This window comes from Leptonotus elevatus, chromosome 2 (genome assembly GCF_054856555.1).
Source record: "Leptonotus elevatus isolate MCC_2025b chromosome 2, RoL_Lele_1.0, whole genome shotgun sequence".
Taxonomy (NCBI): Eukaryota; Metazoa; Chordata; class Actinopteri; order Syngnathiformes; family Syngnathidae; genus Leptonotus; species Leptonotus elevatus.
Window position 1 is genome coordinate 24,045,105 of NC_141240.1, and position 26,961 is coordinate 24,072,065.

General features: G+C 38.5%; 2 protein-coding genes across 4 annotated transcripts; one reads left to right on the plus strand and one right to left on the minus strand.

The window, feature by feature from the left end:
• Positions 1-19,277, minus strand: tpx2 (TPX2 microtubule nucleation factor). 3 transcript variants are annotated; one of them, XM_086069345.1, is made up of 15 exons: positions 19,132-19,277; positions 18,197-18,346; positions 13,150-13,227; positions 5,571-5,646; positions 5,395-5,454; positions 4,990-5,110; positions 2,838-3,006; positions 2,618-2,756; positions 2,324-2,537; positions 2,077-2,172; positions 1,832-1,999; positions 1,590-1,736; positions 1,116-1,227; positions 820-986; positions 1-222 (listed from the first exon to the last, which is right to left on the minus strand). In XM_086069345.1, the coding sequence occupies exons 2-15, from the start codon at positions 18,306-18,308 to the stop codon at positions 112-114; spliced, it is 1,770 nt and encodes a 589-aa protein (XP_085925471.1). In that variant the 5' UTR covers positions 18,309-18,346; positions 19,132-19,277; the 3' UTR covers positions 1-111. The 3 variants fall into 3 exon arrangements, with proteins under 3 accessions (XP_085925471.1, XP_085925470.1, XP_085925469.1); XM_086069344.1 differs by lacking the exon at positions 19,132-19,277 and adding an exon at positions 18,560-18,676; XM_086069343.1 differs by lacking the exon at positions 19,132-19,277 and adding an exon at positions 18,444-18,562.
• Positions 19,191-26,953, plus strand: LOC147179295 (rho-related GTP-binding protein RhoA-C-like). The gene is made up of 5 exons (XM_086069347.1): positions 19,191-19,394; positions 19,877-20,032; positions 20,767-20,887; positions 20,967-21,097; positions 24,082-26,953. Exons 2-5 carry the CDS (start codon positions 19,877-19,879, stop codon positions 24,253-24,255), a joined length of 582 nt encoding a protein of 193 aa, XP_085925473.1. The 5' UTR covers positions 19,191-19,394; the 3' UTR covers positions 24,256-26,953.
• The last annotated feature ends 8 nt before the right edge of the window (positions 26,954-26,961 follow it).

Sequence of the window (26,961 nt, forward strand, 5' to 3'; positions counted from 1 at the left end):
CTAGTAGCCATGGTCTTAAAACCTGGAAATGTTATTTTTAAACATGCAAACTTTATTGCAAGAACAGTAAATACCAACAGAACAAGATAATAAAAACAAAAAAAAGATTGATTACAAACGGAAGCGGTCAGAAAGGTTTGGAGATTGAGGGATTGTGAGTGGAACATCACTCTTCTTCACTTCCACAGTCTTGTAGTGGCGAATGGGTTGTGCCTTGTGGACCTGCAGGGACGAAGAGGCAGGACATCTGATTTAAAGTAATCACCTCAAAATGGACACATGTTCAGAAGAACACAGCAGTAAGGTTTTAAATTTCATTAGACTTGATACATCTAAAAAATAAATAGGCTTTGTTACATCAATACAAACCATTTCCATCAAAGACTTGATAATTTGATTTGTTAACTCACGCAACTCGATGAAAAACAAAACAAAAAACGTTACTTGCACATCAGGCTACAACTCAATGCTACCCAATGAAAGGAATATGAATTAAACATTTTGAACTGGCCATATTCATAAGGTCCCAACTCCTCAATTCTCGCATTTAAAAAAGGGCTTTTAAGTCAACTTCAGCACTCCAGTAACCTTCCAAGTTATTTTATGTTTATATCTTTTTTTATTTTGCAATAATATTCTTCCAATTCACATTGAAAAACGTTTATCGTGTTCTGCATGTGAGCCTAAGTGTGCTTGGAGTTTTGGCTGCTGAGCTAATACCCATTCTTCTGAGGCAGTGGGATAGACTCAAGCTTTCTGTTGACCCTGCGAAAAAGGTGATAAAGCAAAAGTGCATGTGAAAGTAAATTTTGCACGCACTTGTTGCTGTCGAAGTTCAGCGAGAGCCAGTTTCTGCTTTTCCCCCTCCGCCCGCTGCAGATGCTCGGCTTGAAGCGCTAAGGCAGCCTCCTTATCACAAAGACGCTGCTGGAACTCATCACGGCCTCGGGCACGTCTCTCTGTTGCCAGCTCAAAGGACTCCACAACTGTGGAAGAATAAAGTCATCAAGAGGGTCCGCAGGTAAAGTTTTGCTTAATCGTCAGCCTTCTCATTTACTCTCTTGAACCTTATGTAAATAAGAACTCACAAATGCCAGACTAACATATCATCTTACCCACTGGAGGGCGATCTTCCTTTTTTGGCTGGAAAGGTTCTTTATGGATGGCTTTGTTCGGCCTGGCTTTAAATTCTGCGGCCTCCTTTATTTTTCTCTCCTCCTCTTTAATCTACCCCAAAAGAAAAAGAAAAAGCATTTTCAGTACAATAATTGGTGTTGGTAGAAATAAACATGGGCCAAGAACCCCGTTACCCGATTTGAATCACATGTTGAAGCAATAGAGGCAAAATGGAGGGCACGACATTGTTGACTCCCCCACAGTTGGCCAAGCAGGATTTCAGAAAAATAAATAAATAAAATTCTCCCACCTCAATAAAAAGCACCCAATAATAGACTAAGGATATTGAGAAAAATGCCCAGCGCAAATATAAATATTTACACATTGCAAAAAAGCAAGCTCATTTGCATATTAACAACTGGGTGGGTGGTCACAAAACAACCATGTGTGGTTTGTTTCAGATCCTCACGTACTATTTGCTCCAAGCGGTCACTCTTGACTGTGCCGCGTTCATCGGCCAGAAGCTTGAAGGGCTCAGGCTTTGTGGCCTCCAGCTTCTTCTTTTCCGGGAGACACACCCTGACAAAGTGTGGCAGCGGCTGAGCCTTGAACACTGGAACCTAGGCAGGTTGAGAATGGTGACATGATTTTATTTTTTAAGTTATGCATAGGACCGAATGTGTAAGTGAATGGCCAAAAGGCCAACCCATCTCACCTCGTCCCCCTTTTGCTCCCTGATGTCCTTAAGTTTCTTTCTCTCTTGCTCCCTCTGCTCAAAGGAGAAAGGACACACCTCTGTGTGTCGCTTGTCCTGCAGCGTGGGCTGGAATGGTATGCCAAATTGAGGAACTGGGACATGCTTGATTGAAGGGAGAGGCTTCACCTAAGAAGAGGGTTCAGCATTATTCCATGCCGGACAGTGAAGGAATTGCACTCGAGCACTGTACACGAGGTCCTCACTTCTTCTGCTGTGACATCAATGCGTGCTTTCTTTGGGAGGATGAAGGCTGGCGAATGTGCCACAGTCGGGTGCCTCACTTTCCTCTCTGGCACTCCCTGTTGACAACAGGTCAAGTTCATCACAAAAGTGTCAGAAGCCCAAAATTGACAAATATTAAAAACATCCCCTGATTGAAACCCCACAACAACAAAATCCAGTAGATTCCACCTGAAAGAGTGACTACTTTTCTGAAGAATTTGAACTCACCACAACTCCTTCCAGGATCTTCTTGGGCAGTTCTTGTGCTTTGAAAGTGGCCTGCGGCTCCTCTTGTGGTTTGGTTGCCTGCCTCTCCTGGAGCCTCTTTTCAATGTGCATGGTGAAGGCCTCGTGGGAAGTGGACTGCTTCACCACCGGCTTCTTCAGACTTTCTTTACTCTCAAGAATTTTTTTGTTCAGCTCTTGAGCCTTGAAAGTTGACCTGTTTAAATTCAGCACCAGACATTTAAATACGTTGACCCTGCATTCAATACATGGTTTGGATAGTAGTGTTGACCTTACTTGTGAAGTTCCTCCTCCTTTTCAGCCTCCTGTTGAGCACTGCCCTTAACCATGGTGGGCCGTCTCCTCAGCCTTGTTGAAAATTTGGGGGACTGAGGCCGAGTGAGCCGCAATCGCTGGGCCTTTCCTTTAGGTGGCCCTGTTAAAAGCATTTAAAAACACCTGTGAGAGTTCCTTGCGTTTCACACCGCCATTTGAGAAACAGCAAAAAGCTCCACACCTTTGGCCCTTTCCTGGCGACTCAGTTGACGGAAGCGTTGAGGGGTTCGCTTCTGTAGCTGCATTATATGCTCAGCCACTGGGACATATGGGTCTTTGGTCACCTTCTTCTTGTTGCTCATTGGATGATTCCCAGGTCTGGCAACACTGCAACCACCCAGTACATCTGTCTAACAAAATAGAGTCAGATTTATGAGACGCGGGCTTTAAGACTATGACCAAATTGGTCATATAGTGTATGAGACCTGTTGTTCAGCATGCAAGAAAGAATTTTATCTGGTCGCTTAATGCTCTAAGTTATAGTTATCTTATTTAGTCTTCCAAGTTCTATGGTTTCTGCATTGCTTATTTGTCAGCTGCTGTGAACTTGCACGCGGACCACAGACGCACACGGTCCAATCATGAAAGTTTGCTGGACGTCTATGTGTTCCATGTATGCTTGTTGCTCTATGCATCACCGCCGAACATGCTGCATGAATGTGTTCGTAAACCAAATGTTGGCCCCGCGAAAGCAAGGTCACCAAGCACAAAAACACAAAACTCTCCTCCTAGAGGGACACACCAACAACTATATACACATAATGGTGCAATATATTTGTGACGAGCAGGAGTTTACGCCCATGCGAATATGAATGACATGTCAGATATTCCTTGATTGGCCAAAGCGTGATTAAATACGCCCATGATTTCCAAACATAATGAAAAAATTAGGGCTGCACCAAAATGAAATTTTTGGGCCAAAAAACGAGAAATGCTTGGCCGAAAACCGAAACGCTGTGGACGGGCATTTTAACAAAGCACAATAAAAATTGAAATGTGTCGACACCGCAGACATGTTGGCGAATGGTACATTAAACACCAAACGCGGAGTGAGCAACTGAGCATTTTTGGGCGGTGCAATTGCACTTTATAGTCAATGTACAATACTTCACACCGGCGGGCACAGATGTGTGTGGTGCGGATGACGCATTTGTAGGCTATTCGGAGAGGGACACGGTACGGCGCACTTAAAATCGGCACATTCACCAACGTTTAGAAATAAATAAATTTCTTCGCGCCAGCCAATCGGCTTTGATAACGGACTGCAAAGTCACACACGACGTCCCGTACAGATCTGTAGTCACCCGGAGATAGTGGTAAGTGTTTACTTGTTTAAAATTGTTAATAGCAGTAGTGCTAACATTAGCTAAAGAATTTAGCACAGCCACCAGAATGCAAGTGAAAAAGTGGAAGCGCTGTAGTGCTCACCTGTAGTGCAGTACGGCAGCGCTCTTTTTTTTTAAACATATTTACAAAGCGACCCTCTCCTTCTCCGATGTGCACAATGAAGCTGCCGGTACACAAACGCCACGGCGGACACTCACTCCCGTGTTTGGTGTTTAATTCAAACAGACACTTGCAGTATTATTATTATTTTTTTGCTTGCGTCACCTCAACATCCTCTTTTGGCCATATTCTTTCGGCTTTAATTTTATTTTGGTTGAATGCTGAAAATGCACATTTTTGCCATTTTCGGTCAAAAATTTGGTGCATCACGAGAAGAAGAAAAAAAAGTTTTAGAAAACAATAATAGTAGTCTTTTTTCTAACTAAATAAATCAAGCAATATTAATTTCATAATACAGACATGTTTTATTTTTAAGGCTGCAATTAACTCATTGAATAAAAGCCATTTTCATTGGAGCAACCCCTTCAATATCAGCCGTTTTACTGGATTTTGACTGATCTTGCAAGGCCTACAGAATATTGTGTTCTATTGCTATATAAACATGGAACATACCAAAAGCAAGATTAGACTATTCCGTCATCAGAAAAAAGTATATTTCTATCTTTTTCCATTCTTTAGATTGTAGCGTTAGAACATTTTCAATTTTCAGATTGCCCTGCAACTTGCGTCTCCTCTAACCTCATGATCCACAAGTGAGTGATGGCGAACTAACTAATGTTATATGCGGTATATCTGCTTGCAACGATATTTTTATTACATTTTCTTGAAATCTACTTGGGTGATGGCCAATTTACTTGGGTGGCCCACCCAAGTATTAACATGGTGTGGGAAACCCCTAGGTACATGCCGAGATAGATCTTTATGATAAAATGCTGTACAATTTCCATGACAGCATTTACAAAAGGCATGTAAGAGATGTTACTTACTGAAGTGGATGGTTCTTCATGAGGGAGACTCTCAGATGAAGTCAAATTAGGTTCTCCATCGCAATACTGTTCCGCTTCATTCCCGCTGGTTTTCGCTAGGTCCTCAGCACTATTAGAATTTCTGTAAATATAGTAACCAAATCATGACTGATACAATCTCAATGCCTTCTGTGGGGCAATTATGTGAAGAAGAAAAAAACCCCCAAATTATTATAAATGTGTAACATTAGCTATCATATTGGAATGAAAGTACAAATTTTACAACAGGAGGCGGAAGAAAATTTTATCCAATGTGACCCCCCCGCCCCCTCCATTTTGGATTTATTTTTAAAACATTTTAAATGTATGTCAATTCTGAGATTAGATATATTGTTTTATATAGACCTTTTAATTGACAATACTTACATTTGGGACTTTTTGGAATTGTTAGAAGGCAAACCATCTTTCCTCTTACGCTTTGAAACTCTAAAGAACAAATGTGAGTCAGTCGTAACAGTAAAAAGCACATATTTCAGCTACAAGACCTCAACAGAAGCCTGTAGTCTTGGAAGTCCATATTCACAAACGTATTAAACAAGTACCTGCGTGGTTCATCTTCGGTCTTTATCTTTGCTACTGCACTGCCGTCATGCGCTTTGGAGACAGCAGCTCTAGAAACTGAAAATACATCACGTTCATGTTTACAGAAAGAATTGCATCAAATATCAGAGATGCATCAGATTCAAGTGCGTCACTGCGAATTGTACTTTGGTCTTTCAACTTCATTGGTGTATCCTACAGGCAGAAACTATGAAGGCAGCCCACATTTATGAATATTCACACCAAATCAATACTAAAGTGTTGTCAACCAATTTCATTATTAATACTTTGCATTGGGTGATTATTACGTCACTCACCTGGTGCGTCGCACTTTTATTATGTAATTTGTGCACGCGCACACACGTGAGCCGTCAATGCAGACTGGTACAGTACATCACTACAGAATCCTTTATTTTTTTTATACTGTTTTGAAGTGATGCAACTTAATGATAGTCTATTGGTTGCTGCTGTTCATTCTTCAGTTTGACAAGCATGGAAAGCAAAATAAATATGCCAGCTGATAAATAATATAAGAGAGCAGTAGTAGTGTAATTCATCTGGCTAGACAAAACACTTTTCATTCACTTGACTTGTTTGCGGGTTAACTCTTCAACATGGGGTCATTTTGTGCTTTGTCCCATACACAAGTCAATGTTACAGTGCTTCTGCGATGTATGAGGTAGGGTTGTTCCGATACCATTTTTTTGCCCCCCCCCCCAATAAAAGTTAATCTTCTCAATGAATGAATTCCAGTTGAATGTGGAAATATTATAATAATAATATATCCTGCTGGGCTCAAAAACATATATATATTTTTTTTAATCCCGGATAATAGATAGCAAATGGAGAAGTTTCAAATGGCTTACACCTTAAGTAGAATCTCTCACTGCATTTCGGCCGACGGATGAATTTGGTCCAGTTATTGTTGCACATTTTGGTGTAAAATAGTGGAATAGTCTTCACAGCAAATATACAGATTCCCGGGAGCCTCAACAAGGGCAGGCGATCATGTGTAAAAGTAGGCCCGGAAAAAAGGCCACCTCTTTGGGCTCGCTGGAGCCTTGGGCGCACCTTTGTCTATTCGGAGGTCCAGATTTAGCAGGCAAGCGTGAGTAAAAGGCAGACTCCTAAATGTTGGCATGCTACACTAGCTAGCTGCGGAGACCATAGAGCAAGCTGTGTGTTTGGCTCTGAAAAATCATATTTAGCGATTTTGACGCCGATTGGTTTGTTACTGATGAGTTATTAACATTGTTTTTTAGTTTTAAATTATATTTTAGCCGTTTATAATTATGTTAACTCAGTATGGCTGTATGAATAGACCTATATTCTTATCTGTGTTACTTTCATGAGAAAGAGCAACGGGTCTGTCTATTCATTCGTAATCAGAGGGAGGTTCCGGGGAAGGGAGTCAGGCTTATTATTATTGTATTCTTTTAATCTGATTTATAGCTATGGGAACTTGCTGAACTTGCAGAAGGGAGGAGAGAGGGATTTTCTTGTATTCATTCAGTTGTAACCAGGTGGGTTGTGGGCTGACCTTTTTCTGAACCCTTTTTGTGAATAAATAACGATGTGAGCCAAGAGGAAGGAGCCACATCAGAACAGAGACATCGCTTGGATGAATTTGTCAATGTGGACCAGAAGCTTCTGGTAATCAAAACCTTTGCAAAGGAACTCCTTCAACAGAATCTCACCATTCAGTTAATTGAACACGCAAAGAGTACAATACTTAATATTGTCTACTCTAACAAATGGTGACCGCCGACGCTGAATTATAACGAATGGTCTCCTCCGTTGAACCAAACGGATGGTGTTATTTTGACGTGGAACAGGCTGCGGCGTTCAAGGACGGGCGGAACTTCTAGGCCTAAATAAATTAAGTACGGTAAGTGGAGATCTTTATCCACGTAGAAGAAGTTTTGTCTGTCTGGTCCGCTGCAGCTGGTTTTTCGTCTTCCAAAATTGTCTAAATTTTAAAAGAGATCTGTGTGAACGAGTGTAGTTTGATGTCGTTCTATTGTGAGTTGTGATAATTCCGACGATATTGAACTAAACACGTCGTGGAGTGGTGCATTTGAAGGTGACGTAATGCAGACTCGAAGTGATGAAGCTTTTTTTGTACAGGAAGAAATAGCGGTTAATTTTTTGATTTGTTTTGTTTTTCGTCAACGCTATGAAGAATCCTTAGACCATAATATATATTGAAGATTATGGTATGCGCTCTGCTTTTTAAGCAGTTTTGGCCGATTTGGGGACGAGTATCATATTTGTTCATGGCTCTTATTGAAAAAGTCCTATTTACACGTAATATGTTTTTTTTTTGAAAAAGCGCCTGTTTGAAATTGAACAGAAAGGGGTCCAGGTTGATTACAGCGATGATTGGATTTTGTATCACTGTATTTGCAATCGAGAGATTACGTGATTTATTTTATTTTGTAGGCGCTTCTACAATATGTAGTTTTGAGGTCAGGATTCCCGTTTGAATTCCTTTTGTTCCACGGTTGAATTCGTGAGCGCGTGACAAATTTCTTAAAAAATAAGCGCCTTGCAAAAATTTTGCAATAAAGGGAGAACAGTTTAGCTCAGCGGGATTGGGTAACCGCTGTGTATAAACGAGAGGTCACGTGATTCTTATGTGTGTCTGTGTGTGGCCATATGTGTTAACATATTGAACTATTAATATTGAAAGTGAGACGTCACTGTATTGAATCCGGAAGTAAACATAAAAACTACAAACAAAAATGGAGGCGATTTCGACCCGGATACAGAATGGTTTGTCCTGAATGCGCTTCCGGTTCAGCGAAAAATAAAAGCGTCGATGAACAATGAAAAAACGAACTATGGATCGATTGTATACAAAGCTTTTGCTGGACAAAATGGTATGTCAGACTTTTGTATTTTCTTTGTTGATAATGGAAAAAGGCTGAATTTGGTGCTAAAATGACTCCAGCATTGTTGGAGTAGTTTACGGGTGATGTGTTCGAAGTTAACCCGTTTATTGAAATCACCGTATGGAACTGCGGTTTAAATGCTATAAGATTTGTAGACAACGAATTGAAGGAATAACACCGTTTATTTTATTTTTTAAATAATGACTGAAGAATGTGTGCGTATGCATTTGAGTGTGTGACCTAGCTTCTAAAAAGGTGGGGGTTTGTAAGTGAGAAGTGTGCATATGGGGATTTTGTTTGTTTTTCTTTAATATTTTAACTAAGTTTGGTGTTATTTTGTGTGAGATGATACTGTTGTGATAGTGGCGTTTGTTTTATTAATGGGAATATGATAAAATAGGTTTTGCGATTTATAATGTTAAGATTCCTCCTGCCCCCCCCTTCCCCCGTTTCTAGGTTAGAAAAAAAGGTGGGGGCTGAGCTGTGCGCTGTGAGCATAATGTGTCCTCGTAATGGGACTCTTTTTTTGTCAAAATGGTAAGAGAGGAATGATAAACAATATAAAATAAGTAATAGTATTTGACTGAGCTAATAAATCTTTACACTTTAATGATTGATGACGATGGTTAATTTGTTAACTTTCCCTTTTCGGGACAAATGAATAAAGAGTAATGATAAAATAATGGCATTTTGTTTGAGAGTTGATATAATTATGCCTACATCTTTATAGCTGTGGCTGGAAATAAGATAGTTGAATAAAGAGTTATGAATGTTTTTGAAATTGACATGTTAATAATGATTTTTAATATTTGTTTTTTCTCTGAGTGTGTCATTTCAGAAACTGATGTTTGAGTTCCAAGGCAGATGAGGGTTTGATGGCCTTCACTGATTACAAACTGCGAACGGGATGCGCCCCAGCTGCTGATACGTTGTATGGCTAGTAGCTATTTGAAGGGGTATTGAAAAAAAAAAAAAAGAGAAATGAATAAAGAGGCTGTGTTTTTTACGAAACATTTTTGAGAAAGCAGGGAGTGAACTGTCTTGCTATGATCCCATATCCTCAGTCTGGCATTTTTAAAGCATTGTATCAACGAATGTGCATTTTTTGATCAGGTGAGCTCTCAGAAAGACTGTGTGTCATCGGATCCACATTGCAGACAGCGTCTGAATGGATGTGGCAGAGATCAAAGGTCAAAAGCCGCAGAGCAACAGTCTTCTCGTCCTATGCCTAAGAAAAACATGATGTTCAAATTCCTCGATGCCCAGTGACTGTGTATACGCCTCATTCTAGTGACTTCTCCCCTATGGCTGTTTTGCATCCAGAGGAAATCTAAATGCCTGCTTTGAACATTGCTGCCACAACAGCCGCCATGCTGGCCAGGACTGAACATTGACAACAGCTGCCGTCCTGCCTTTTGCTGGGGGTCTGGACTGAGAAAGTTGGTGGTCGGAATGAGATGTGATCCATTCAGTAAAATGCTACATAGTGATATGCAAGGCATTTTAATGTGTTGAGTGGGGAACTGTGATCTATAGCAAGATATTTCAGGAAATTGAAAACGACATATGTAAATTTGAAATGAGGGATTGAGAAAATTTATTTCAATCTATAGCCTACTAAATTTTTGCCTATATTTTTGGGAGAATCAGTTTCTGAATTGGTACAATGGGAATTTTATTAATATGTTATGATATGATATATTTTTATTTTCCCCGTGAGGAATTTTTTTGGACTTCGTCCAGCTCCAGCTATAGTATAAAATAAATAATAGAATAAAATGAGTAGTAACAAGTAAAAGACTAACTAAGAGTTTGATGGCTAAGTTTGATTTTTTTTTAACAGCACTGTGATTTATAAATCCCAGAAATATTTTGTGTGCTGTGTTTTTTATGAGCCCCGCTAATATGTGAAAGATTAGCAGTTTGAAGATGAATTTATCCTCAGCCCCACTAATCTATAAAAGAGGTGAGGTTGATTGGCAGTTTAAATAATTTTCGGGACTCTAGGAGAATTAGAGTAATATGGTTACCTCTATTTTTATGGCCCCAAAGTCATCATATATTAGTGTCTTAAGTTGTATCTGCTTATGCTCAGTTTTATCGTGTTTTGTAGCTCTTTTGTTTATCTCATAGCCTGATTTAGAGGGTTGAGTTATTTATGACGTCTTTTGAGTCATGAGGTCTCTATTTTGTCCTCCCTTTATCTTGACGTGTTTGAAAAAATCAGTGGATCTTTGTCAAATGAGGGAGTTTATGTTTAAGAATTTAACCAATGTAGACGAGTTAGAAAATTAAAATCAAACTTAAAAACGAAATTAAAAAGGTTGTGGGGTATCGGCCGACACTCCAATTGACAGGATGAGTTTGAAAATGATCATTCACAGTTTGAATATGAAGAAATCTATCAGAGGAAATCGATCGCAAAGTAAGTCTGAAGCAAGCAAGGACAATAATGTATATTCGCCGAATGAAGGTAATTATATTATATTATATCTTTTATCTCAGAATCATATGTAAAAAATGTAATGTTTGGAGCCCAGTGTTTGCAAAAGAGTATAGATAATATGAATATATGTGAGTTTTTCCCAGCATGCCAGGATTCGGCCGGTCATGGGATTCTGGGAAGAGAATAAGAGATATGAAAGGCACAGTTATGCAAATTTAGAACAAATTTAGTCATGGTAAAAAATTACCTATTATTGAACAAAACCTATTTGAAAGATAAATATTTATAAGCTCTGTCTTATATTAATGAATGAGCGAATGTCATTCAACTCAATCAAGGGCTGGGCTCTATTTTAATGTCACAAAAATAGATCTTTTCCTGTTCCAACAGCACAGGACCTACGGATCTTAATCAAATAACATTTACTAATCCCAACTAACAAAAACTATCAGAGTTTTTTTCTCCAAATAAAATTTATGTGAGTTTATGAGAAACTAAAAATGAAAAGTTTTTGCACTCAGGAGAACGGCCCCAGGGGGTTGGTGAGGAAATCTTGTGCAGTTCTCTGCACAGAGAAAATGCCACATCTGGTCTACAAGGCTTCCGGAGACGTGCCAGGCTCGGCCATCTCATCAACTGATGCTCTCAGGTTGAAAGGAGAGACGAAATTCCACAACTGGAGCATCAATCTTATCACCTCCGACCTGGAGCCACGTCAGCTGAATCCGTGCCCGGTTCCGGAGCTGCCGTTTGAGGACATCAGTCAACGGATCAAGAGCAAGTGCCTTTTCTTGGGCAATCATTCCTTTGATCAGTCACATTTTGGGCAGAATAATCCCAGGTGACAAATCGAAGAATTTGGGTAGTCTACCCCAAATTCTTAAAGAAGAGACGAACTATTGCGACACTCTTTTCATTATTAAAAAAAAAAAAAAAAGACCTTCAAAGAACTTCATCACAAGATGGCTTCAAAGAACACATATTCGTCTGCCGATACATTGCGACACTTTTCAATGAACAACATTTTATGTTAAGCCTCACATATGCTATGCTTATTCCACTAAAAATCTTTTAAATGTATCAAATTGTTTTTTAATGTCATATGATTGCTAAACTACCTCCTCTTCTGCTAAAGGGATGTTTTAAGGATAATTATTTTTACCACACAACCATTGAAAAAAAAAAAAAAATGTTTTAATGTGTTGAGCTCTCAAGAGCTCAAATGAGGGAATGATGAGTTATTAACATTGTTTTTTAGTTTTAAATTATATTTTAGCCGTTTATAATTATGTTAACTCAGTATGGCTGTATGAATAGACCTATATTCTTATCTGTGTTACTTTCATGAGAAAGAGCAACGGGTCTGTCTATTCATTCGTAATCAGAGGGAGGTTCCGGGGAAGGGAGTCAGGCTTATTATTATTGTATTCTTTTAATCTGATTTATAGCTATGGGAACTTGCTGAACTTGCAGAAGGGAGGAGAGAGGGATTTTCTTGTATTCATTCAGTTGTAACCAGGTGGGTTGTGGGCTGACCTTTTTCTGAACCCTTTTTGTGAATAAATAACGATGTGAGCCAAGAGGAAGGAGCCACATCAGAACAGAGACATCGCTTGGATGAATTTGTCAATGTGGACCAGAAGCTTCTGGTAATCAAAACCTTTGCAAAGGAACTCCTTCAACAGAATCTCACCATTCAGTTAATTGAACACGCAAAGAGTACAATACTTAATATTGTCTACTCTAACATTACAAACATCATATATGAAACTATGCTACAAACCGAGTGTGTCATTTTATAAATCGGGGGTCGTGGGACTTGTTTAGTATGACAGCTATCCATGTATCGATATCTATTCCGACGGCCGTCTGCATATGGAACGCGTGTGCTGTGCTTGCTTTTTCTAAACGATTGTGTAGCATTTCAAAATACACAGCTTAGACACTTGTTCCGCTGTTGCCGTTTGAACCAACAACCAGGAAGAAAAAGGAGGCCCACAGATCAATTATGAGCTGCGATCGCTTGGCATGTGGTGATCAGGCAACGAGTGTCGTGTGAGAGCAAGTCAAGGCACTGCGTTCAAAGTTCTATACTAGTATCAGTAAACGGCATTTGCCAGTTATTTGTTAGTACTCGCCGATACCAATACTAGTGTTTTAATGCCGTATCGGGGCCCCCTCCAAAGACCGGTATCGGAACAACCCTAACTCAGCATACAACAACATCAATGTAAAACTAACCAGCATTTGTTACTGCAATTCTCATCGGGCCCCCCATGGATGGATGTTCGGGGGTTGCCTGACAAACAGCTTGCTGTTCTGCAAAAACAAAAAAATCAGTATTAAGCAATTTTAGATTAAGAACATCTTAATACTTATTGTAGAAGGCCCAGGCACGAACAAGTTAAGTATACAACTCCTTTAGGGGTTCTTATGAAATAAGAGTTATTTCGGTGGCCATTTTTCTTACCCGGAAGTCAAACGCTCGGTTCAGTAAAACCCCGCCTCTCCCCCCTCGTGATGTCGTCCGAGCAGTCAGCTTCGCGCAACACCCACGAAGCATACAGATTAGTGTTGTCACGATACCAAAATTTCGACCTCGATAAAACATCAGCAAAATTAAAACTGACAAATTATCTTAATGTATTATTAATTCCAAATATTGGGATGTATACATGTCAATTTATGTACATACTGTATATATTTGTTTATACTGCAAGTGCTTTTGCATGCCATATTTTTAAAGTACTGTATTTGATGTCATCCATTTTAAATATTGGCAATACAGTGGCATTCCAATGACTCAATGTAATGTTGCTTGAGTGTGCGTGCGTGTCTCTGCTCGCCTCCATTTCGCTCCCAATTAGTCAAATACTACAAACAGGGAACAAAAGAATTCACACTTTATTTTTTTAAGAGAAGTGTCAAAAATGCATCACAACCTGTGTCTGTTGCTCTGTCAGTCGTCTGAGCTACTTCTTTGCATAACTGATTTCCTATTGTGTGCCTGTTCATTGACCGCACCTCGAGTCCACTGCAGGAATGATTGCTTTTTCTTCTGCTTCTCCACGCAAAACATTTGCTCGTTATAAAACGTTTCTAAAACTGAAAACCACACGTGTTCTTCTTCATGCTTTTATTGAAACCATGCGTAGGCAACACCAATGCTGTCGCGTGGCTTCCATTCTGCTTGCGCGCTCCCGTGAAGTCTTAATTACCGCGTCATACTTCTCAACGAGGAGTGGACGTCCAGCGAGCCCTTTAGTGCATGAAACCATCTTCCTGCGCCCTCACTGAAAGAGGCGTGGCGCTTAAGGCGTTTCCCCCACATAGCGGTAGACAGGCGGCCATTCATGTATGTGACAAGAGTTGGCGGGCTGTCTCGTATTTATTATGTATATAAATGATACAGAGCCGTTTTTGACGCCAAATAGATCAAGGTACGGTACTGGTAACCCGTGCAACACCAATACAGATAGGTTTCAAGTGATTTTTAAAATGGACTCTAAACTTCACGGGCTGCTAGATCTTTGCGTTTGGTCACGCAAGCCATCAATCCTTGAATAAACATTTGAAACAAAACGGGTCCTTGCCGCAAGAAATCGTGGAAGAGGAGGGGCGCAGAGACGTTAGAGGAAAGAAGGAAGAAAAAAATAATAATAATAACACAGCGGGTCGAACCCGCACCCTGTTGCTTATGGGGCGAGCGCACTATCCATTCATTTAAACTGATCAGTGCAAATGTTTTACTTTTAGTTTACACCAGTGTAAGCCAATGGATTTCAAGGCAGCCAATTGTCATTTCATTGAACTTTAGCATTGCAAATGTGAAGACTAATTGATTGCTTTGAATTCATTTGGACAGAATGTTTATTGATAAAGGCTACTTTTGTCATTATCCCATGGAGGGAGGTCTCAGAGAAAGTGGGCGTGCGCTTAGTCCGCAGAGGCGGTGCGGGGGTGGGGCCGCACACAATGACATCAAACAGCTCGTTTTCTCAGGTTGGGAGGGGCTGGTGCTTTGAGAGCAGAATAACCTAGAATTTCTCATACAGGGGCGAATGGAGGAAAACACAACTTTGGTCATGTTTTTGGTGCGGAATTTGCATTTTAACATGGCTAAAAGCTCCAAAAAGTTTATTTATCATGTTGCAGTCCCTTTAAAAAGCAACAATCTGATGCATTTTGAGATAGGAAAAAACAAAAAAAAAACAAAAAAAAAAACCAAGCAGACAAGTAAAAATGTATAATAAAGCATTTATACTTTGCCAAATTATGCTATACAAGAAATGAGACTGATCCCTTAAGAAACACGCAACAGTATAACATGTGTAGAGTTAATAAATGGTAACGTACATCAACAGTAGTTCAAATAAGATAGTACTGTATACATCCCAAAGAAACAAAAATGGGTGCTCAAAGCTCCCATCAGTCACCAACATGCACATTTTCACAGTTGTCACTGATATGGAATGCTTCCATGCCCCGTCTATACCACCCTAGGGTTGTTGTTTTTTATGTTTTGTTTTTAACGATTCCAGGTCCAATTCCAAACGACTCATTCTTTTTACTGTGCCAAAACAATGGCCATTATTTTTTTAGCAGTTTGCAGCAGTGACTAAAATAAAACCCATATAATCGCTGAGTAGCTTACAAGGGTGTGCGCACGTAGAGTAGGGTAATCAAAAGTATCGCTACTTTTCTACAAGCAGCGCAGCCCACTTGGCAGCGCTACTTTTCTACAAGCAGCGCAGCCCACTTGGCAGCCAGGAGAACCCACACTACAATCTTGCTTGCTCAGTTACGTTTTACAGCTGCCAAGTATGGCCAGTGCGGCGGCAGGAGGGCCAAACCAGCCAGTCGGTGGACAATACAATTAGCAAGATCACTTATTGTTTTGTTATTGGCCCTATGCAGGCTACCGCGGTTATGCTTAGTAAGTGATGTTTTAATTTGTTATTAGCCATAAGCCGCAGGCTCACGGTTAGCTTTATGCTCAGTGAATGTGTACATGTGCATTGCTGCTTCAAAGCGTGTATTAAGTACACCAGGGCTCATTTGCAACCCAAGACTTCACAGAGGAGCACATTAAAAAGGTGAGGTTTTAAGTTTTCACTCAGAAATAAACACTGGATGACATGTATACACATTAGGGGTGTTAGAAAAAATCTATCCAGCAATATATTGCGATATTACAGCCCGCAATTCTCGAATCGATATGCGCCGAATCGATTTTTCAACATCACTTTTTTATGGGAATATTCAACAAAACGTCTTACTTAGGGTTAGGATTCACACATTAAGCATGGAAGAATGTTATATTAAGCCTTAATATTTTATTTCAGTGCTGTTTAAACATGAAACAGACTGCAACCTAAATGCAGTGGCTCAGTTCTAACCCGGAATTTTCAGATAAATAAATAAATACATTTTCATACAAATCTTACAGTGTACATCTACAAGTTTACCGATTAGTATTTTCTAAATTTGAGTAAAATAAATCGCAATAATCAATTTATAGATTCGTATCGGGATCGAATCGAATCCTGACACAAATTGAATCGCCAGGTACTAGGCAATTAACACCCCTTATACACATGAAATCTTCTCAATCAACACCTCTGTTAATGTGTGGTGGTGATTTTGTCATCAACCACCACCGACCCAGTCTGTATTTTGCCATTTTGTTGTGTTTTGCCATAAGAGGGACATTTCTGGGCGGAAAGTCAATGTTTACCCCTCCAGCCAATCAAAGAGCAGGGGGCATGTCGCTGAAGGCAGGCGCCAATGTTGACGAGAAGAGTGTGTGTGTGGGGGGGGGGGGGGCAGTCAGTTTTGAATTGACCTTTAACATGCTTGTCTTTATTGCAAAACAATATATATATAAAATAAAATCTTCCAACAGCATGAAATACAATCCCAGAGGTCCCAGGTTAGCCCAGTAAATCCCAAGACTTGTGAAAATAACACAAGATAAAATAAATACGATTAAAAGATTAGGTTTAGTACAATCACAAATCGCTTTAATCATGATTTCATTCTCAATCAAATAACCGTGATGGCTATTTTTCCAATCAAAGTGTGTACTCTAACCATATACAGTACAGCAGCTGTACACAGAAAAGAAAAGGTTTTATTATTGACACAAGTCTATACAATACTTTCATATAGACTTGTCATTCAAAGAAGATTAAATCTTAATAGCGAAAGTGATACCCATTGAAAAGCAATGAGGGGAAAATTATTTTATGCATACACAAATATATATATTAGGGGTGTTAAAAAAATAGATTCTGCAATATATCGCGATATTACAGCGCACAATTCTCGCATCGATTCAATATGCAGCCGAATTGATTATTAAAGAGCAATTTTTGATGGAAATATTCAACAAAATGTCTTAATTAGAGTTAGGGTTCACACCTTAAGCATGGAAGAATGTTATATTAATGGAACATCAAGCCTTAAAATTTGATTTGTTTGTTAAATACGGTGGACCACAGTTTATAAGCCTAAAGTACATTTTCATACAAATCTTACAGTGTACATGTACAAGTTTATTGATTATTATTTTCTAAATTTGAGTAAAAAATAAAATAAATCACAATAATTGACTTATAGAGTCGTATTGAGATTAATCTATATCGAATAGTGACAGTTCGAATCACAAGCAAATAGGCAATTCACACACACAATATATATATATATATATATATATATATATATATATATATATATATATATATTATTATTTTTTTTTTTCTCTTTAAATAAAATCGGCGGATTAATCTTTTTTTTTTTTTTGGCCAAAAATCAGCATCAGCCTAAAAAAACCCAATGCACATCTGTCGGCGACTCGGGCCCCACTCACAGTCAGACTTATGCACAATTTAGGGGTAAATAAACATACAATGCATATTTTTGGGATGTGGGAGGAAACTATTAACCGGAGGAAACCCATGGAGCAACGGGGAGAACATACACCAACAACACCACACAGGAAAGTTAGAGCCCGATTTGAACCCATAACCTCTTCACTGTGAGGCTGATGTGACAAATATCAAACTTATAAACTTGAAATGAAACATTAGCTTTTCACTTTCACTAAAGCTTTATTTTAGAAAACTTTATAAAAACGTTGCAGCTGAAAAACACAAATTCCAAAAGATAACCAAGGGCGGAATCCATTTTCACTCACAATTTGCTGTCGTACAACAGTTGACGTCAACCGACAAACAGCGGCTCGTAGTTTGTAAAAGAATGTTAACAAGTCAGACTGAATACTTACCGAACCATGCATCGTCGCAAGGTTCGTTGGTCAACTGCTTGAAATCGACGACGTGGGAAGGCGCGTCGAACTCATATTTGCCCGCTGGATCACAGACGCAGTCATCGGCCATTTTCACAAAAGTGCCGATATGCTCACTGAACAAACGACCTTAAAGTAAAGAAAATATCAGTTTGATCCCGACCTAAGCCAACGTTTAAGCTTGGTTGACGAAAACATGCAGGCGACCATGTTAAGTGATACTAACGCGTTGGCAAAGAAGACATTTCTTAAAGTTGAACCACGTCGTTCCGCTACTTACAAATTATGGGTGTCTTTTTTGCCAGAGCTAAAAGTCACATAAGTATACCAAAGTAAACCTACCGTGTGTGAGAGAGACGAGACCGAATTTTCTGTGTGTCTGTCTGTAACGTAAACTGCGAACTGTAATGGCGGTGCTTTTTAAACTGTCCAATCACTGACTTCGTGCTCGTCATCTCGAGGCTTATTGGTTGACACCAGGTCAACTCAACAGCGCCCCCTGATACACATTTGAAGAATTTTCACCGAGAAGTTGTTTGACAATCTCAGAAACAAAAACAAAACTACATCAAACCAAACAACAACGAACAGCAAAAGGTAAAATCATCATATATTTGTATGTGTCCATTTTAACGAAGGCACATTTTTTTACGACATGTTTTATATCATATTTTATATATCTTGCTGTGTTAGGTGCAACCCTAAAGATACTAAGACAAGTAAAAACTTTTTTTTAAAAATGTTGCTGAATACACCATCAATCACTTGCAAGGCATACGTGTGTATACAACATAGAACAGTGAGGAGGGTGCTGCAAACTACTTTTTTATTTTATTTTGATAAACCTGATTGAACACTCGGGGTAACTCATCCCTTCTTTAACCACTTAAAAAGTATTCTTTACTATTATTTACCTTTTCAAGTCTGATGGAAGTTGCTAAGATGGAAAATTATGCTGTTAGGAAGAAGAGCATCTTGTTCCACACTCAAGGTGAGGACTGCAAAGGAGGGCAACAACAAGACGAAACTGTCTGAGCTCCCATTTGAAAGCCCACGTATTGAAGGCGGGGCCGGAACATGACAACGCTGTTTCTCATTGGCTGAAAGTATGCATGGTGATGACGCAATCTTCTAACGCTTGAGGAACTGATAAACCTCGACAGGAAACCAAAGAAAGGCGAGTATTTCGAGGGTAACGATAATGGTATTTTACGATCCGTTAGGCTATCCTTTTAATTATTATGTTTTCCTTTGTTGTTGTGGATGTTTCAGAGGCGCCGCTAAAAAGTACAGAACATAAACTGTTGCTTGACAAGGGACCTCCTGTCAAAATAAGATAGCCGTTAGCAGTAAGCTAGCAACTGAGCTACATTCTTGATGGCGAACACTCAACTCTCACAATATATTGAAAAACAGTACTCAAATTACACGTTTCGTTGTGTGGAATACTGTCCCGCTGACTTGTAACAAATGAGATGAACACCCTTCTCCTCATGTTTAATGTAATCAATTTAAAATTCCACAAAGGTGGCGGCCAGTTGTGATAGAGAGACCTGGTTTTGATTGCCTTCAGAAAATGTTTGCTGCTACATATAGTAATGAGCATTTGCACAGTCTGCACACACTGAATTATTCGTAATTCTTATTTGTTTCTTTCAGATGGCCGCAATCCGAAAGAAACTAGTAATAGTTGGTGATGGAGCTTGTGGCAAGACTTGTCTCCTCATCGTGTTCAGCAAGGATCAGTTCCCTGAGGTTTATGTGCCAACAGTATTTGAAAACTATGTGGCAGATATTGAAGTGGACAGTAGACAGGTAATTTGTGCTGATTTTCCTCGCAGAAATTCGTGATTGAAGAAAAGAGCTTGTCACTTGTTCTCACTTTTATGGTAAAAAGGTTGATTGAAGCTGCTACATTGAAAATTGTATTGTTAAGGAAATACTAAAGCATTGTTCCTGTATTATGAACAACATTTACTTGCAATAGCTAGCTTTTGGTCATTGCCATGTTTACAAAAGAAACAATTCAATTAACACGTGTCAAAAATCAGTTGTCTTGATAATTTCACTTGAATTTGTGTGGTTACTAGGGATGAGCGAGTACCAATACCAAATATCATGCCGATACGGCCTTAGTTTTAGATATCAGAGACTTATGGCTGTGGATACCAGCCCCCGATACTTAGGGCAAAGAAAATATGACATTGAGTAAGTCCTACTTGGCAGTAATTGGCACTATACTGCAGCAGTTTGACACATCAGCAAATAATCTGCGCTAGAAAGAATGGTTTTATTCACAATGGCTGGATTGATGTTTTGTTACTGAGTTAAATGACATTTTATATGTCAAATGCAGTAGCAATATCGGTACTCTGTATTGGTAAGTACACGAAGAGTGAATACTCGTACTGATATCGGCCTCGTGTTTACAAGGTATCTGAAATCGTAGCCAAGTGACCATCTTTTAAAATAGGCTGTTAAATAAATAAATAGCGAACTGAATTACCTTACCATATATGATTACGCTATTTTTTATTTTATTTTTACAGGTGGAGTTGGCTCTTTGGGACACAGCAGGTCAGGAGGACTATGATCGCCTGCGACCTCTTTCTTATCCAGACACCGACGTCATCCTCATGTGCTTCTCCGTGGATAGTCCTGATAGTTTAGGTGCAATTTTCTCCTTTGATATTGATGCATGTTGCTTTACTATAGATTTAATACAAACATTTTATTTGTTACAATGTAGAAAACATTCCTGAGAAGTGGACACCTGAGGTGAAGCACTTTTGCCCCAATGTGCCTATTATTCTGGTGGGAAACAAAAAAGACCTCCGCAATGATGAGCTCACACGTCGAGAGTTGGCAAAGATGAAACAGGTGACTGAGAAGGATAGAGGTGCTGTGTGATATAATGTTGTGCTGCAATTAAACTAGGGCTGGGCGACATCAACGGTATTTTCAATATAAGATACATTTTTAAATAGAGATTTTGACTCTAACGTCTTACCGCGGTAGCGCATGTTGATGACGTCATCGTATCTGCGTCCCGGCAAGGCGCAAAACTTGACTCGTCCTCACACGACTGTCTTTCAACATCAACACTACGTCACTTCGAAATTATATTTATTTGCCGATTAAGGACGCTAAGAAAGTTAATTAGTCTGTCACTGTATGATACGAGTTGACTCAAGTCTGCAGCGTTAGCAACCAGAGCCGTATAGAGTTTTTTTTTTTTTTTAATAACTTAATTATAATCAATGGTCCAACTAGTCACTTCTGTTTGCATTACCGAATCATCTACTATTCTACTAGGCTTCCATCCTCCATTCTAGTTGTTGGTATGTCAATGAATCAAAACAAAAGAATAAACCTGATGTTTTATATAATTCTTATAACATTTACCATAAAAAATAGCATCTTTACTATAGTCCCTTTTAAACAGGCATTAAACAAAACATTTAACAGGAAATACACAGTCTGAGTCATAGTATAGCAGTTTTATTTAATGTGCATCAGTTGCCTGAGTTTACATATTATGCAATGTGCTCACATACTCCTGGTTGGGGAACACTGCATCGGACGACTTTATCCAAAGTAATGTTGAAGGGCCAGATTTGACTGATGCTCGGCATGCTCAGAGCTGCTCCCTCTGCATTGAACAAACTAATGTTTACAAAAGCAAAGTCTTTCTCCACAATTTCTTTTAAAGTGACCAACTGAAAAAGTTGGTAATACCAGTACATAAGTTAGTGTAGATCCCTGAATATTTTTTGTTTTTACTATTTTGCACCAGAGAGTGCTGACTTTTGATTTGAGATTTGCACAATAAATGTTGTTATCTAAAGTAAATTTATTATTTCATAGTTTTTTTTATTTTAAATCCATATAGATTCTATAAAGGACTATGTAAACCAGTAAGCAAATTATTTATTTAAAAAAACAACTATACTTGATAGGAATGTTGGCCATATCGCCCAGCCCTAAATTAAACATTTAACTTTTCTGTCCATTAAACCAAATTTACGGTTACTCATTTGCTCCCAAAAACTTATAATTACATTCTATTTTAAATTATTTAAGTGTCCCAAAGACGTATTTATATGAGAGCATAGAGAAGGCTCTGATGCAGCCTCTCAACGGCTAAGTAGTTATTACATAAACGACCAGCAGGTGGCAGCAGAGCAAAATAGATCAACTCGGGCCATGTTGGAAAAAGCTCATTTACTCACAGTTCTAAATAGATATGTGAATAATGATGAAACATAGCTATATTCTAATGCTAACTGCTGCAAAACGGAAACAGATAGAAATATACTTTTTTTTTCCTGATGAAAGAAGATACTCTAATCCTTTTTTTTTTTTTGTAGGTTCCATGTTTTTATAGCAATAGAACACAATATTCTGTGGGCCTTGCAAAATCAGTCAAAATCAGCAGTGGCACATCCAAGGTTGACCAAAATCTTATGTTATGACACTGGTTGACTTTTAAAACTAAACTTCCCATTGAGATGAAATATATTTGGAATTAATTGCCCCAACGTCCAAAGAGCCGCCACCATTTAAGCCTTTTATCAGTTGTACAGGCAGTGTTTTAAGTAGAGACTAAATGGTAAAAACAAAAATGTCATGATTGTCATGACCAAAATTATAAGGGTTATATTTAAACACATAATTACAAAAATGAATGTAAACCTAAGAAAAATCAAACTATATGCAAATTAAATTTTTGTAATTTTTTGGAATATAGAAAATTGTAAAACATGTTTAAAATTTCTTATGTCAAAAGCCAGTAATTTTCATACATGCAAGACCCCATAACATTAACCTATGTAATAGTGGTGGAGCTTTAATGAAACAATTAAGAGAGAGGATTGGTAATTAATAAAAAAAATAATAATAATAATTACACAATAATTAATGTTTTGTTTTATTCAAATAGATGTTGGTCAACAAATAGACATAGCATGACCATAAACAACAGAATTGATGAGTGCTGGTTTTATCAAAGTGCAACGATAGAAATCTGGTTTAAAGCTGACGTTGGAGTGGACGATATTTACAAGGCTCTATCTCATTAGTTGAAATTTACTGTAACAAGCATTCATCGGACATTTTGTCAACTGCAGCACTTTATCCAGGTGTTAGCCCTACCTGCTTAAAGAGCCATACCGCACAGAATATTTGCTACTCAGACATAATTCCCCATGTTTTACCAATTGCATGTATGAGTGTACAAAGACTGGTTGTGATTTATTTGTTACCGTTATGATTTACAAACAACATACATGCACATAGCTAGATTTCACCCCTAAATGGAGCCGTGCACAGAGCAGCGGAACACATTAGGCCAAATATGGCAGTGATAATTATAATTTTAAATTGTAATACTAATCCTTTGAATTTTTGCCACAATATATTACAGCGTTTACATTATATTCATTACGCTCCTAAATCTGAGCCGCTGCTCCTTCCAGCCAGCAAAAAAACTAAAACAAAAAAACACCACCTTTGCGCTGAACCAAAAGATATTTAAGGGCTCCGCAAAACAATTGCGTCTGTGACGTTCGCATTCGGACCTTTTTCATATCACCGACAGCACCCCCTGAACCAGAACCAGCGTCTCGTACAAGAGGACAACAAGTAGCACAAATGCGCCACAGCAGTAAAAGAAGAGCCAAATCAAAGGCATTCAAAAAGCTCAAGATCAATACTATCACAGCACTGAAAACTGGGTCACATGTCACTGAGTCAAAAGTGGCACCATCCCAACATCCTATGTTAACGAGGCCCACAAACAAATAAGAACCCAAATATACGTGTTTTTCTGGTCTTAATAATCGACTTTGCCATCTGGTTAACAGGAACCTGTGAAGTCTGAGGATGGGAGGGAAATGGCAAACCGAATCTGTGCCTTTGGCTATCTGGAGTGCTCAGCGAAGACCAAGGACGGTGTGAGGGAAGTGTTTGAAATGGCCACCAGGGCAGCACTGCAGGCCAAGAGACGAGGCAAAAAGAGCATATGTCTTCTGCTATAAAGTACCAGATTACACAGAAAGGAAAGTATAAGGGGAACCAAACTAGGCTGAGCAAACCCATCGTTCTGTTATGACTGTTTTGTTACCAAAAGGGGCTGATTTAGTTGAGTCAAAAATATCAAATGGGCCAAAGGGGTGACGTGATGGTCAATTGTTGTCAAATAAGGACTATATACATTCAAATTCAATGTTATAGCTAGTATATTTGTTTTACCAGAATGTATTGTTTTGCATTCCTTCCCAGAGATACTGATCAACGTTAATTCATGCAGATTAGCGGTTCTCTTAATCAACTTTTTGCATTCAATTCAATTTAACATCTGTGGTGGTAGTGCTATTGCTAGCGATGAAAAATCAGTTGAAGCACATCATTTAAGAAGTTGGCATACTTCTTTTTTTTTTTATGCCTGGCTTCTTTAGCTTGTGGACAAAAATGACTAACAAATGCATGTTTTGCTGCTGTCGACATTCATCACATGTACTATTAAATAGCTAACTTGGGCGCAAAAATAATTATAGCCAGGTGCTTGAAAGCACTTTGCAAAGCAGAATGACTGATAAGGACCACCATCCCCCACAGTACTTTTTGGATCAATAACTGAAGTCACCCGTTGATCAAAAGTAATCAAAGTAATCTAACAAAGCAGAAACACAACCGCAAATTGGCACCAATTTAATCCTAACCACCAACTGTATGTTAAGTAGCTCTGATGTCAGACAACATAGTCCATGTAATTGCTATCCTTGCTTTATTTGAAATCACCTGCAGCATCCCTGTTGTGTTTGTTCAAGTGCCTTGAGAGGTTTGGGTCATCTTTTGTCATCAGTTGGCTTTTTCTTTTTTCTTTTTAGACTTGTTTTTCTCCACTGTGGTGGTTAAAAATTTAAACGCTTAAATGACAAATAATTGTTTATTGGAACTGTATGTTTTATCCAAAACAAGTGTGTACACCCTTTTCTTCAAGTGTTTCAATAGTTATAAAAAAAAAAAAGGAACATTCCCTCCTGTGCTTTTAATTTTTTTTTTTAAATGCGTTATGTTTATCTCTGCCCTAAATGTAAACACAAATGTCACATTTGTGTGGAATTAAGTTACATACACGCACACGTTTCACTTTTTGATTGCCATATGGTTTTCTCCCTCAATGCCTGATTAATTTTCAAGACATTCACCTCTGTGATGAAAACAGGTATTTTGTGTGGGGGGGCTAAGAACTTAAACGTAAGACATTGTGGAAGCACAGTATGTAAAGGATATGTTTTTTTTCTTAGAGAGAAAATCATAGCAGCATTAACATAATTACAATCTATTCATTAAGATCTGCTTATCTTGCTTGTTTGAAGCCCCTTCCTGCTTTCTGATGTAACTATTTTGGTCATCCATAAATACAGCAACATAACATACGCGGATATTAGAAGACCACACAGCCCTGCTCGAATGTGATTTTGGAGGAATCTCCAGTTTTTGGTCATGTGCCCTATTTTCGCAACTTCATGATGACTGTCTTCACGGTGTTTTAAGGCCTTGGAAATTCTTCTGACTGATGCCTATGAACAGTGGCATCACTGATGTGTGAAAAAGTTAATTTGGGATTAATGAGGAACTTAAAAGTGTGGCAAGAATGCGCTGACCCACATCTAACAAATTTGAATATCAGTGGTTGGTTAATTCCCAACACCACTTATGGGGAGAATCCACATGCTCTTAGTTCTTCTCTAAAAGATTTTGTTTGTTGTGCAGGTTAGAGGTCAGCATGATGGAAGAAGTTTTTAAATGATTTATTTTAGTCTCATTTTTTTAATAGCACAAATTCCTGGCATTTGAACAGGGGTGTGTAGACTTTATATCCACTGTATTTGTCACACAACTGTATTGAGAAGCTCGAAGCACACGACTGGGTTGTGTATTTTACCTTGAAATGTAACAAATGATTATCTGTTATTTGATTTGTAATAGAATGCAAACATTTTAAGGGTAAATGATGTGGAGTAACAAATTAGTATGTAGTACAATTTTCAATGTACTTTTCTGAAAATGTGCTTGACTATACATATACTGTACTGTGTTTACTTGTGGTTTAACTTTAGGTTGGTTGAAGCTGGGTGTGACGTTTATCGAAATGGGCCAAGGGAACGGCAACTAAAAACATCAGTCATTTTTACTTTTGGATGATGGAGATAATTCTGCTTTATTTCCCCTATTAGAGACCTCAACCAACTTTTACATTAGGAAATGCACAAAGTCAGCTCAACTGTTTTATTCCCATAGTCTATGTTAATCAGTTGTTTTCCATGTGGTATATTAATTTATATTAACCTTTATGAGATATTCTACTTGCTTACAATGTATTCAGTACGTAGGTCAGTATGATAAAAGTATTAAAATGTTTTGAATTTTAATGGATTAACAATGCATTGGGATATTTGCTTGAGGAATGTGCTATTCATACCCATATTCATAATAAAAATAAAAAAATCAGACGTGAACTAGATAATGATCCGTTTAACAAATGTTATTGATGTGCTAAAATTGTTTACAGTACATCAGATAGTGTCTTATGTTGGTTATGTGTGGCAGCAGGTCTTACGTGATTCAACAAATGCACGTCCACTTGCCCAACTTCCTTGTGTTCACACGTGTTTGATGATTGTATTTTTTTTATTATACAACATTAAAACAATACTTTTTTGAAAACCATTTGTAAA

Bases quoted from the DNA above. Each gene is read 5' to 3' on its own strand.
- tpx2 (XM_086069343.1), bottom strand. The intron at 5,647-13,149 runs GTTAGTTTTACA...ATGTATTTTCAG, and splicing joins AATTGCAGTAACAAATGCTG to TTTCTAGAGCTGCTGTCTCC. The intron at 5,111-5,394 runs GTAAGTATTGTC...CTATATTTACAG, and splicing joins AATTCCAAAAAGTCCCAAAT to AAATTCTAATAGTGCTGAGG.
- LOC147179295 (XM_086069347.1), top strand. From the start codon at position 19,877: ATGGCCGCAATCCGAAAGAAACTAGTAATAGTTGGTGATGGAGCTTGT. The intron at 20,888-20,966 runs GTGCAATTTTCT...GTTACAATGTAG, and splicing joins GGATAGTCCTGATAGTTTAG to AAAACATTCCTGAGAAGTGG. The intron at 21,098-24,081 runs GTGACTGAGAAG...TCTGGTTAACAG, and splicing joins AGTTGGCAAAGATGAAACAG to GAACCTGTGAAGTCTGAGGA.